The 12,952-nt window shown below is 34.8% G+C and overlaps 1 protein-coding gene across 50 annotated transcripts in view; it reads left to right on the forward strand.

Annotated features, from left to right (window-relative positions):
• The window catches only part of NEB (nebulin), a 235,737-nt gene that overhangs the window by 215,383 nt on the left and 7,402 nt on the right, over positions 1–12,952 (forward strand). For 7 of the 50 annotated variants that reach the window (XM_087950011.1, XM_087950014.1, XM_087950024.1 and 4 more), the window contains 5 exons: positions 974–1,066; positions 1,877–1,969; positions 4,828–4,920; positions 12,255–12,347; positions 12,754–12,846. In XM_087950011.1, coding sequence (XP_087806137.1) covers positions 974–1,066; positions 1,877–1,969; positions 4,828–4,920; positions 12,255–12,347; positions 12,754–12,846 — 465 coding nt within the window. Of the gene's footprint in view, positions 1–973; positions 1,067–1,876; positions 1,970–4,827; positions 4,921–5,360; positions 5,454–10,698; positions 10,792–11,194; positions 11,288–11,719; positions 11,813–12,254; positions 12,348–12,753; positions 12,847–12,952 lie in introns of all 50 variants that reach the window. The other 43 variants (XM_087949997.1, XM_087949999.1, XM_087950004.1 and 40 more) reach the window with 9 other exon arrangements.

The raw sequence follows: 12,952 nt of genomic DNA on the forward strand, positions 1-12,952 counted from the left end.
TTGCCCATCAGGAATGGGAAACCAATCACTTTGCAGAAATAGTTCACCTCGTTGCTGAACTACAACTACCAGCAGCCTCTGCTAGATTAGGCAATGAAGATGGATGCTGGGTTTATAATATAATTAGAAGACCCACATGTTGCCAACTTCTGCCTTATATTCTATTTCTTTTAACATTTTTTTAAAGTAATGCAATAACTTGAGTACAACATACATGACAATAATATTTTGACATATCTCTATATATCTTGATGGAGCTTTTTGGGCTCCAAAGTTGTAAGCTTCATGTGTTTTCTTTTAGCAGCTAATCCAGGAATGCCATAAATAAATATTTTTACTTTATTCTAAAATCTAAAATTCTCAAAGGGCTCCAAGGGGTAACTATTGTCATTTTGTGATGTCTTTGTTAACCAAAGTAACTGATAAGTGTTTGACCAAGAGAGGTAGCTCTATGTTAAAAACTTCGTGATTTATTTTCAATACCTGAAGTTTGAAGCTTGAAGATCCTATCAAATCCTTGCCTACCTCAGCCTTGGAAAACTAGATAATGAATAAATATTTTTTTAAAAAACTGTTAGTAAAAATCAGAAAAAAGCCTTGGAGCTTCATTTGACATAACGGTGAATAGAATCTATATATTGCTCATGTGTTTGCAAATAAATGCCTTTGTTTTTAGGCTATAAAAGCTAAGATTCTTACCTTAAAGGTTAAAGAGCTATATCCTCATATCCTTGTTTTTACTGGTCTGATTTCTTTCCTTTTATATTGCTTGAAATTATAAACACCAAGTGGTTTCTCTATACAAGCATCACTAGTACACTTACGCACAAATGAGATGGGTATGATTATTTATTTATTGAAATAGATATTGTGATGCTTTTTTATTTTTATTGAGATAAATGTTCTGATGTTTTGTAGTGCTGCTGCAGAAGTGACAATATCTCTTTCTATGCTTGATCTTGTTTTGCTTTAGGTTTTATACAAAGATATCATTGGAACAGGAACAGCAATTGAAAAAACACCAGAGACACAGAGAATTAGAAAAACCACAGATGCCATTAGCACGGTATAAAAAAATCAAAATGATTTAAACACACACACACACACACACACACACATTCTTTGCTGTTTTAACTTATAAAATTGAGTGTCATTTATGCTAATATTAGACTTAGTGTTGAATGGAATTAAAATATAATTAGATTGGAAGTGAAAAGGATAAATACGCATTGAAACAATAATTTTTGCTGTACTTAACAGTATATTCAGCAAAACCAATGAAGTTAAAATTGGGAGAAACTGGATCCAATCCATAATTCTTACTTTGATCCAGTGGCTCCATTGCATGTATAACATTTCATATTTGAAAGGATTCTATTAAATATGAAGACAACCGCCTCTTTCATTCCTCATTTTGACTGGGAGGACTCCTTTGTGCATTCAGTTACATGCAATAATGAGCTATGTCCTAGGTTTCAATGAAGAAAGTACTAGGATTCAAATGGATGCATTTTGATACACCAGAACTGAAAGGCAGTCAGAGGAATACCATCATTCACAACAAATGCTTATACCCAGCATGCCGAGATGAACATAAGTATCAAATTTCCGCTTCCACTGTCAACAAATGTAGCCTTAAGTTTGTAGTGAAAGAGAGCTTTTGTGGGAAATAAAGCAAGATCAAAATGAAGAACCTGTGGCCTTCCACAGGTTACTACAGCTATAAATAGCCATAGCCAGCATGACCCAAGATAAAGATTGCTAGGAGCCTTAATCCAACACAGTTGGATTAAGATTAAGTGAAATGAGATGGATATGTACATCTCCTGTACATGACATCATTTTTTTGGTCTTTCTTCTGAATGCCACTTTGTAGATTAAGTACAAGGAACAGATTGGAAAAGGAACTCCCATTTCTGACCTTCCTGAAGTAAAACGGGTCAAGGAGACGCAGAAACACATCAGCTCGGTATAGTGCTAAATTTTATTTCTCTTTTGATAATGAGCTGGCCAATTGTGACATGCTGCTGTTCACCCTACTAAAATGCTATTTATTCCCCTTGTTAACATGTACTAACGTAATCTCCTGTATTTTTAATGGGTATTCTTCTCGTTGTATTCCATCTCAAAGTTCCATTTGCTTTGCTAACTTTTGTATACAAACTTTGAAAGGAGAATATAAATGTATTAATGCTGAGCTGATGAGGATGAGCCATAAGTTGGTTTCTCAAATAGAAAAAAATCAAGCAGGGATGGGATGGGATGGAATTAAAAATATAATGGCAAAACTAATTGATGAAGTGCTTCCTATAAAGCTACTATAAGCAGGAGTATTTAGTCAGTATGTTTGACAGGTTTCTGGATATACTTAGAGACACAATCCTAGTACCATTACATTAATGTTTATTTGTATCTATTTTCTTAGCTTGTGAACTATGCATTATTTATTTAGCTTGTTTATTGATTTGTCTGTGGTGATCTGATTCCAGGCTTCAAATTAGCTTTTGCAACGTACCTCTTGAAATCTGATGTTAGGGATTAAAGTTTTGAAAGTTAGAAATTCTAAATAATTCACTACCCTTTACTGAACTTAATTTTTTAGCTTATTCTGTCAGGTAATCAAATCAAATTACATGGAGAAAAATCTATTTATATGATCACAAAGAGCTGGAAACAACTTGATGGTACATATTCAATCAAATCTTAATTGGACACACATTGGGTAGTATAAACCAACGGTCCCAATCTTTGCAGATTGGCGGCCTGGCTGGGGTGGGAGAGGGGAACCGGGCTGCATGAACAGCGGCCTGGTGTGAATGTGTGCACGCAGTTCAACTTACATGAGTGGCGGGGCAGCACACATGCCCGACACTCATGATACACAGTTGCAAAATGGGCTGTGGTCCAGGGTTTGGAGACTTCTGGTATAAACCATTAGGGTGGTTATTAGAAATATTAATGCAGTTTAATAATCAGTACGATATTGTGCCACAGTTTTGCCTGGAAAATAAGGCCATTATGGCTGACCAGGAAGCTTCAGTTGAGGTCTTTTTAAGGTAGTAACAATGTAACATCTCTAAAGAAACCATAAAACTTCATCCATAGGTATCGTCTTCTCCTTTCTTGTTTTCTATACTGTCTGCTTTGCATGGTTGGGTCAGAAAAATCAAGATACATGGCACACACTTCAGTTTTTTTAAAAAAAATTATTATTATTACATTGGACATACAATCAGCCAGTTGTTTAGGCTGAATTTGGCATTTTTGTCACCTATCAGGTCCTTACCAAGGATTAATTTAAATTTATTGTAATCACTCAACTCTAATGGATTCCAGTTGTATGATCACAGCCAGCATCTTGATTTTTTTTTGCCTGCCCACCCACTTCCCCATCCTAAGCTTTTCACCAATGAATTAGTTTTAAAATATGTTTTTGTAAAATCTGGTTCCACCAGACCACCAGAAACATATTTCATGTTTTAACTTCAGGTTTATATTATTTGTTTTTGTATTTTTTCAACTGACTGAATACTTGGCTCTAATTATAATTTTTCTATGTGAAGAAATCAGCATCTTTTTAAAGGAGTGAAATGCAGGACTTTTATTTTTTTAATGGAAGGACTTGGTGTTCTTTTTTCCTCAATTATTTTCATTTTTTTTTAAAGTAAAAAATATGTGAGACCTGTTTGATATTATGTTTAAATCTTTAATGTACTTCTTCTTTAAAAACGGCCTGATATTATGTTAAAGGATGTTTTTTAAAGTTGAAACAGAATTCTTATTAATTCAGGTATTTCAAATCTGATTCAAAAGGAACTTTCCAGATATTGGTTTCCCAAATAAAAAAAAATTAAAGGGAATTTTATAGTTCCAAGCTTTTGTGATCTCTTTTCCCCAACCGGAGACCCATGAAAGAGTTTTAAACAAAATGTTCAGTGGAATACAGATGGTTCTCATTTAGCAACTACAACTGGAACCAGCAACTCAGTTGTCACTAAGTGAAACATAATTTTACTATTTTATTTCAGCTTTCCTTGGCTTTACAGACCTGCAAAGGTTTGTAAATATGAGGACTGGTCACAAGTTATATTTTCATCACAGTCGTAACTATGACCAGTCACTAAATGAGACAATTACTAAATAAGAACCTTTTTTCCCCTCATTTAGTCATGTCCAATTTTTGGAAACTGCTTGGACTAATCCTTGCAGTTTTCTTGGCAAGATTTTGAATGTGGTTTGCCATTATCTCCTTCCTAGAACTAAGAGAAAGTGATTGGTCCAAAGTTCTGCTGGCTTTGTGCCTAAAGGCATGGCTAGAATTTACAGTCTCCCAGGTGCAAGTTACCAGGAACAGGAGTTTGGTTCAAAGTTCTTCAAGTTTATTACATGTTACCTATACACATTAATCTGATCTAATGGTGAAGGTCAATTGACACTAAATAAGAATCAATGGAATTCACAGATGGTTGGACTTAGGTCTCATATGGAAGGGCAGCAATTCCAAACAGATAATGCTTATGATTCCACCTTTGGGCTCCTTTTGGTCATCCATTACAGTTTCTAAATGGGTGTCTTAACCACTACACCAAACTGGACAATCTGTAGTAAAAACTGCAGTATTTCCATTTATATCATTCCTTTCTAAAACAACATGTGGTGTTTTCAAAAGAGAGTGGAAACATTTCTCACAGTGCAACTGGGTGTGTATGTGTGTGTACATATTTTATTTTTATGAAATAAGTCTGTTAATCAACATTTGCATTGCGCCCTGATGTTTTCCTAGCAGTTATCCGATTTCTCATGTTGGTGGGTGTTTGTATTCTGCAGGTAATGTACAAAGAGAATGCAGGGCAAGGAACTGCAATATCAAGTACGCCAGAAATAGAGAGAGTCAGACGCAATCAAGAACACATTAGCTCGGTATTTCTCAATAAAATCAAATCTATTTTAACAACTCATAATTTTTTCTTTAAAAAAAAAAAAGAATAATCTCTAACTATCCTACTCTATTTTCTACTACCTCTGATTTTTGTGACTCATCTACCTTTCTAACTTTTAACTAATGAAAAACTTTATGCATCATAAAATAAGTTTTAAAAAATAAAACAAAATATAATGAACAATTTGTTCCCGTAAACTTAACAGTGTTTCCCTTCCATATGCTTTCCTTAACCTGCGATGTCATTCACATATTTAATGAATAATATTCTCTTTCTTCTAGCCTTTTCTTTTTGTGGCACTAGTCCAACCGTAGGATTTAACCGTGCATTATTTACTACCTACTACCAGTTGAAATTCAATTCTGGCTATTGCACTTCTTTGCTGGGGTCTTTTGTGGATACTTTATTGTACCCTCACAGGTGTCTTACAAAGAACAGATTGGCACAGGAATGGCAACTCCTGTTACGCCAGAAATGGAGCGGGTCAGACGTAATCAGGAGAACATTAGCTCGGTATAGCTCAAAATATTTATCAATACATAATTTTAACTGTCATGACCTTATGCTAACTTTCCTTTTAATTTTAAACCCTCCATGAGATTTTGACTATCTCTTCCCCTTCCTTTTAATCCCATCAGGAGACGTGGACAATTAATGCTTTAATTATTTTTGTTTTGCAGTGATTTTTAACTTCTTCTTTTCACCATACACCTTTCCTATCTTCCTTCCCCTCCTCAAATAAAACAATATGATTTGCCTTAAACAAATATTCAGAGTGCTTTCCCTTTACCCTTATAACAGGAAATCTTTCTAATAGCTTTTGACAGCCACGTGTTGGTGCAATGCAAAGTTAGAATAACACTTTGATCCTAACTAATGAGCCTCAACAACTATTATAAAATATTTTTCTAAATGTTCTTTTGTTGCTAATCTTTATTTTTGTTAATGAAACTTTGAGACAGTTTGTGATTCTGGACAGGAAAATAAGAGCACGATTATAATCTTCCAAGTTCCAAACTCTGGTACAAAAGTTCATATGTACATGTATATATTTAAACATATGCCAATGACCCCTTATTGCAATTAAATTGGGATAATTATTCCATTGGATTCCAGTATTTCTTTATCTATCCTGTCACTTCCAAATCCTTTCTCATTCTTTCAATCCTGTCTCACTCCAGAGGAGGAATAGCATAGATGCCACTTTTGTAGTAACAACTACTCCATCTCCACCAGCTTTCATTTATTTGACTGGAGAACATGAGGCTGAAGAACCAAGACCAAGCTAAAAGGCTACCTTTTTGTCCCCTATTCATAAAAAGTGTGAATCCTTGAATTTGCCAAGCAAGAGAATTCAGTTCCAAATATATTTAAGCTGTCAAAAGAATGTAGGCAAATAAAAGTGTATGTGTGTTTGGCAATGGGGCTTATAACCTATTAGTGGTCATATGACCACAGATCGCAATTCACTTCCAAGAAGAGGTCCTCATATTCCAAGACTACATCAGAAAAGTCTGATCAACCCAAACTGAGTTCTGATTGGTTGTTCTCTTCTCCTTGTATCCTTCATAAGGGAAAATGAAAAGAAACTACAGAGGGTGTAAAGCAGAGGTGGTATTCAGTAGGTTCTGACTAATTCTGGAGAACCGGTAGCAGAAATTTTGAGTAGTTCGGAGAACTGGCAAATACCACCTCTGACTGGAGATTTTACAGTATCCTTCCCCTGCCACGCTCACCAAGCCACAGAACTGGTAGTAAAAAAAATTGAATCCTACCACTGGTTTAAAGTATTCCTAAAATTATAGCCACATCCAATTATTTGAATGCAATTAAATTATAATCTTGGGTGGGCTTTCATATTTCAATTTAGCAATAGGAATATTTTTAAAGATAGTATTTAAGGATGGAGTTTATTTTTAAGAGGATTTTCAAATTTCTGTAGACTTCATGAAGAAAACATTTCTTAAAGAAAATTGCACCAAATTATTTTTCTGTGCTGATTTTTTTTTTACGTATATATTTCTTCTTACACAGGTATTATACAAAGAGAATTTAGGGTCTGGAACTCCAACAACTATTACTCCAGAGTTGGAGAGAGTCAGACGCAATCAAGAAATCTATAGCTCGGTATTTTTGTAGTTAAAAATGCCCTTTAACTTTATTAAAATTGAATTAACTTACAAAACCTTGATATTATTCATTCCAAGTAACATAAAATGGTTATTTCTTTTAAAAAAATAAACCCTTTATTTTAGTAATTGAATGGTTCAATTACTGACCTATTTGGTTTATTTGATTTTTATTTCTTTAATGATAGTATGTGTATTCCCAACTCATATTGATAGTTACTGTGAAAAGTGTGGGAAGTAGATCAAAATAACAACAAAATTTTGGATCTGTAGATTTAGGCTACAATCCAGCCAAAATTAAATACAATTAATTTGGTGGGTTTTTACTGAAAAAGCAAAGCTTATACTTAAGTCTACTGACTTTTCTTATAATAAATGGGCTTACAATGGAACTTTGGATCCAATGTAAAGTTTATTTCATTGGATGAAATTGCATTACTTAATTACCGCTGAAGAAGCTTCTTGGATGAGAAATTAAATACTTTCAAGATGAAAGAAAATTCAAGAAAGTCCAGTTGCCTTTTGGGAAAAGAACCTTTATGTAGGCAGTTTACATTTATGATTCTGTGACAGTGTCAGCCAGGTTTTAAGGAATAGTCTTAAAGAATCATGGGCCAAATTATTCTATATCTTTTCAAATTGTAGTTCAGCTCAAAGATGTTCAGTAAAAGTTCAGCTTTGTATTTCAAATAACACAAAGTTCCCATTTGACCCCATTCAAATTATCATTTGAATCTTGATTAGCTGCCATATATAATCCACTGATCAAAATAATATTGAATCTATCAATATAGTTAATTTTCCAATGGATTTATTTTGTTCATTATTTTGTATTCTAATAGTCTGGAATATTATTCACTTTTTTGCTGTCCCTGGAATATTGTTAACCATCTGGAATACAATCCTGACTGTGCTTTTCTTTTTTAACTCCTGTGATTCTTTTTTTAAAATCATTTATTTAGCATATCTTAAATTGTAAAAAGAATATGGTCTAAATCTCCAATTGGGTAGAAGCAGGTGGATAGTACTTTTTCAGATGAAGTTTAGAAATTAAAAAACAAACAAACAATATGGACATGCTCAGAATAAAATATTGGAATCATTTTTTGCAATGATTCATAGCTGAATCTCATTTCCATCACTTCAACATCACCGTATGTCCTATTTCTGCCAAACCAGTAACCTTATGATATCTTTTGCAGTGGTTTCTTTGCTCAGTTCTGTTGGAGACTATTGTATTATTTTAGCATAACAAAAAGAACCCTTGATTTTACCACCATGGTATATAGTTTGATGTTTCCGAAATTTTGAATGAGTAATCTTTATCACGCAGTTCTACAGTTGCAGCATTGTTTACTCTCTAAAACAAAGCCCTTCCCCAGCCAGATTATTTTAAAAACTATTTATTCACTCTTTTATTAAATTTATATGCACAGTCTGAAAAGCGATTCTAATATAAAAGATCTAATGGAAAAATCTCTTGGGTAATATTATTGATATCTTATGATAGTTTGGGCATTTGGGAGGATTACCAGGCCATTTTACAAGACTGCATTCTGATGTCCAAAATCTTAACAGTTTCCAACATCTTGAACCAATCTTTTCTGTCTTAGAGCAAGTTCATCCAGGAAGGGGTGATGGTGGTAGTGACGGAAATATCAAAAAAGTAAAGATAATGGCTGCAGCATCATAACCAAAGCCTCACATTATGTATGGGTGGAGCCAAAGAGGTGGAGCTTGGATCATGCCATCGTGGTTGCCATCTTGTGTGTTTTGACCTTTCTGAACACATCACAGTGCAGAGCCTCCAAAAAATATAGGATGATGAATGAGTGACTCCCAACCTCAAACTATGCTGCAAAATGTTATGTATAGTTAAAAATAAAAACTACTGCATAGAGACAAACCTAAAGTTTTGAAGCACCTGTATAAATCCCACACATAAAATCCATTTAAATATTTTAATTTTTAATATTCATTTTTCATAATATTTAAAGGGTTTGTTAGTTGCATGGCCATGATCTACCTCAGAGGTATCTTAAAATACTATTGGGCTTAATCAAAACATAAGAGCCATGGTGGCACAGTGGTTAGAATGCAGTATTGCAAGCAAATTCTGCTGACTATCAGCAGTTTGATCCTAACCAGCTCAAGGTTGACTCAGCCTTCCATCCTTCCGAGATTGGTAAAATGAGGATCTGGATTGTTGGGGGCAATATGCTGGCTCTGTAAACTGCTTAGAGGGGGCTGTAAAGCACTGTGAAGCGGTATATAAATCTAAGTGCTATTGCAATTGCTAAAAAGCCAAATTCTTACATCATTTAATAATCTTGGATGACTTAAACATTCCTAGCTTATTAAACATTGTGGTTTGCTAGCAGTGTAGACAAAAGCAAGAAACCACAGAAAGAATATCGTGGAAATAGGACTTGGAAAAGTTCTTATAACTTTGAAAGCCTCAGACTCATTCCCAGGAGATTGAAGACCAACACTCTTGGTATATTTGAAGTGACTGCTGTTTTTCATTCTTATTTTTGTTTTGTCCCACCTTTTACCATGCAGGTCCTATACAAAGAAAACCTAGGGACAGGCACCCCAACTCCTGTCACTCCTGAGATGGAGAGAGTCAAACACAACCAAGAAATCATTAGCTCGGTACTTCTAGGAAACTGACATTTTAATTCTCTTTTTTTTTAAATAGCTTTTTCCCAATCCCTGTTCCATCTTGCTAATGTTTTCATTGTGCTTTCTACGACACTTTGATCTTTGTTGTTCAGCTTATGATAGCATCATTTTGGAGACTTTTAAACCTTTCCTGCTATTCGATACCTTGCCTCCAAATTATTGCCAAAATATAACACTCCATTTTCCTGTCACTGGTGTGTTCGATCTTCTTTGAATACTATACAAAGATCCAAAATGCTCCTTCAAAGGATGACACTGTATGTAAAAAAATACTAGTGGCTGCTTTTTGAAAAGAAAACTTCTTATGATGCCACCATCCAGCCAGATGTCCTCTTCTCAATCAACTTCTTTATAAAGCATCAATAACAAAATACTTCCATTTTAGTTATTGCTGGCTTACTTGGCTGCTCTTCTATCCCACAGGTGTTGTACAAAGAGAATGTAGGGAAAGCAACGCCAACTTCTGTCACTCCAGAGATGGAGAGAGTCAAACGCAATCAAGAGCACATTAGCTCGGTATTTGAAAGAAGAAAAAGAAAAGAATTCTTTGAATTCTTTGAAATGGGTTAATGATGTGTTAATGATGTCCCTTTCTAACTATCAGTAGTGCTGATTCATCTCCCAGAAAAAAGCCTCCTTTCTTTGGAATCCTTTCTTCAACTTAGGCGTACTACTAAGAGTTGACTCACAATTTTTAATTTTCCATATACTTAGAATCCTCTCCACCCACCCACCCCTTTCAGCCTTTTTGATCCAGCTACATAATTTTCTTCCATGGTTGTTGATTAAAAAAAATCTCTGTTCCAAGCAACAGAGGGAAATCAACAGCCAGCTCTCTTCCCTGGAAGTTGGTGTGTTTCAAGTATTAACACCGAATGCTATTAACATCTTTTGAGGAACATTGCTGTTTTGTAATTACCAGATTACCTTTTTATATCCTATAGGTTTTATACAAAGAGGACATAGGGAAAGGAACTCCTGTACCCGTCACTCCAGAGATGGAAAGAGTTAAATGCAATCAAGAATACATTAGCTCGGTATTCAAAAGAAGAAAAAAATTACCTAAATTCTTTGTGTTGATGACTTTGCTTCCTAACTATCAGTACTGCCAATTCACCCAACCCCACCCCAATCCTCAGAAGCTTTAGTTCAAGCTACGTTTACTATTACTACTAAGATTTGACTCACTACTTTTAGTTTTCAAAACTTAGAGAAATTTCACATTTTTAAAGCTTTTCCGTCTTTCTTGTGCTACCGGATTGTTTTCTCTTGTGGGTGTTGATTACAGGTCTCTGTTCCAGATGACAATGAAATCAACAGCCAGCTAGCTTCTTTGGAAGCTGGCGTGATTCAAGTATTAACACCATATAAACGATTAATATTTTTTCATGAACATTGCTGTTTTGTAATTATTGGGTACCTTTTTTTTGTATTCTGTAGGTTGCATACAAAGAAGATGTAGGGAAAGGAACCCCTACCCCTGTCACTCCAGAGATGGAGAGAGTTAAACGCAATCAAGAACACATTAGCTCGGTATTCAGAAAAAGAGAACATGAAACAGATTTCTTTGAAATACTGTAGATTGATGTGTTAATGATCTTACTTCCTAACTATCAATAATGGCTTTTTTTGCCTATTACAAGCCTCCTGTCTTTGAAATTTCTTGCCCAGACCAGATCTACTTACGCTACTAAGATTTGCTCATTCTTTTTTTTTTTTTAACAAACACGGTCTTTCCTCCCCTTTTGTTTTTGCATTTTCATCTTTCTTATCCTATCAGTTTCCCCACCCCCACCCGTCATATGGGTGTTGATTCTAGTTCTCTGCTTCAGATGACCCTGAAATTAACAGCCAGCTGGCTTCACTGGAAGCCGGTGCAATTGAAATATTAACCATGCTACCTATTAATATGTTTTCTGATTATTGCTGTTTCATAATTGCTGGATACTCTTTTGTATCCTTCAGGTCTTATACAAAGAGGGACTGGGAAAAGGTACCCCTATACCCGTTACTCCTGAGATAGAGAGAATCAAACGCAATCAAGAACACATTAGCTCGGTATTCAAAAAAAAAGAGAAATTATACCTAATATTTTAAAAATAAGTTGTTGTGTGAATGATCTGTGCTTTCTAACGGTGAATTTTCTGGTGAATGTTACCCTTAAAACAAGGTTCTGACCTTTGGAATTCCTTCTTCAACCTAAATCTTCTACTACTGCTACCACTGTTACTACTACTAAGAATTGATTCATTACCTTTATTTTTCAGCAAACCAGTGTTTTCACCTTCCTTTCAGCTTTTCTATCTTTCTTATCCTACTAGAACATTTTCTTGTGTGGATGTTGATTAAAGGTCTCTGCTCCAGATGACCCTGAAATCAACAGCTAGCAAGCTTCCCTGGAAGTTGGTGTGATCCAAGTATTAACACCATAAGTTATTAACATCTTTTGATGAACATCACTGTTTTGTAATTACTAGATTACTTTTTTTATATCCTGTAGGTGTTGTACAAAGAGGACATAGGGAAAGGAACTCCTACCCCTGTCACTCCAGAGATGGAGAGAGTCAAACGCAATCAAGAACATATTAGCTCGGTATTTAAAAGAAAGAGGCAACGGAATGAATGGCATAAAATAATATTAAATATATTAGAGCTTTGTGTTTTCTAACTGAACTATAGCTCCCATTTCTGGCTCTTGGCATAAACCATCTACCTTTTGAACTCTTTCTGCAACTTAACTTTAACATATTCCCAGAAACATTTGAGTTACTATTTTATTCAGCAGAGTGTTTGATTGGCGTGTACTGTCTTATCAGCTTCCTTATCCTACTAGATTTTTTTTCTATTTGGCTGTTGACTGAAGATTTCTGACCCAAATCAACAGCCAGTTTCTATACTGAAAGCTGGTGTGCTCCTGGCATTAACATTGTAAACTCTTGAAATATCATTTTGGTTGTTGCTATTCTATGGTTACTGGACACCCGTTTTTTACCTTGTAGGTTTTGTACAAAGAGGGTTTGGGGAAAGGTACCCCAATACCTATCACTCCTGACATGGAGAGAGCGAAGCGCAATCAAGAGTTCATTAGCTCGGTATTTTAAAAACAATTTTTTTTGATATAATAAAATATAACATGCTAACAAAACTTCAGAAATTTTGCCTTTTGTATCTAAAAATATCCCTGAAGTAAAATACTGA

Source organism: Notechis scutatus, chromosome 1, assembly GCF_049901735.1.
Source record: "Notechis scutatus isolate UNSWTSFEM ecotype Mainland chromosome 1, rNotScu1.2, whole genome shotgun sequence".
Classification (NCBI taxonomy): Eukaryota; Metazoa; Chordata; class Lepidosauria; order Squamata; family Elapidae; genus Notechis; species Notechis scutatus.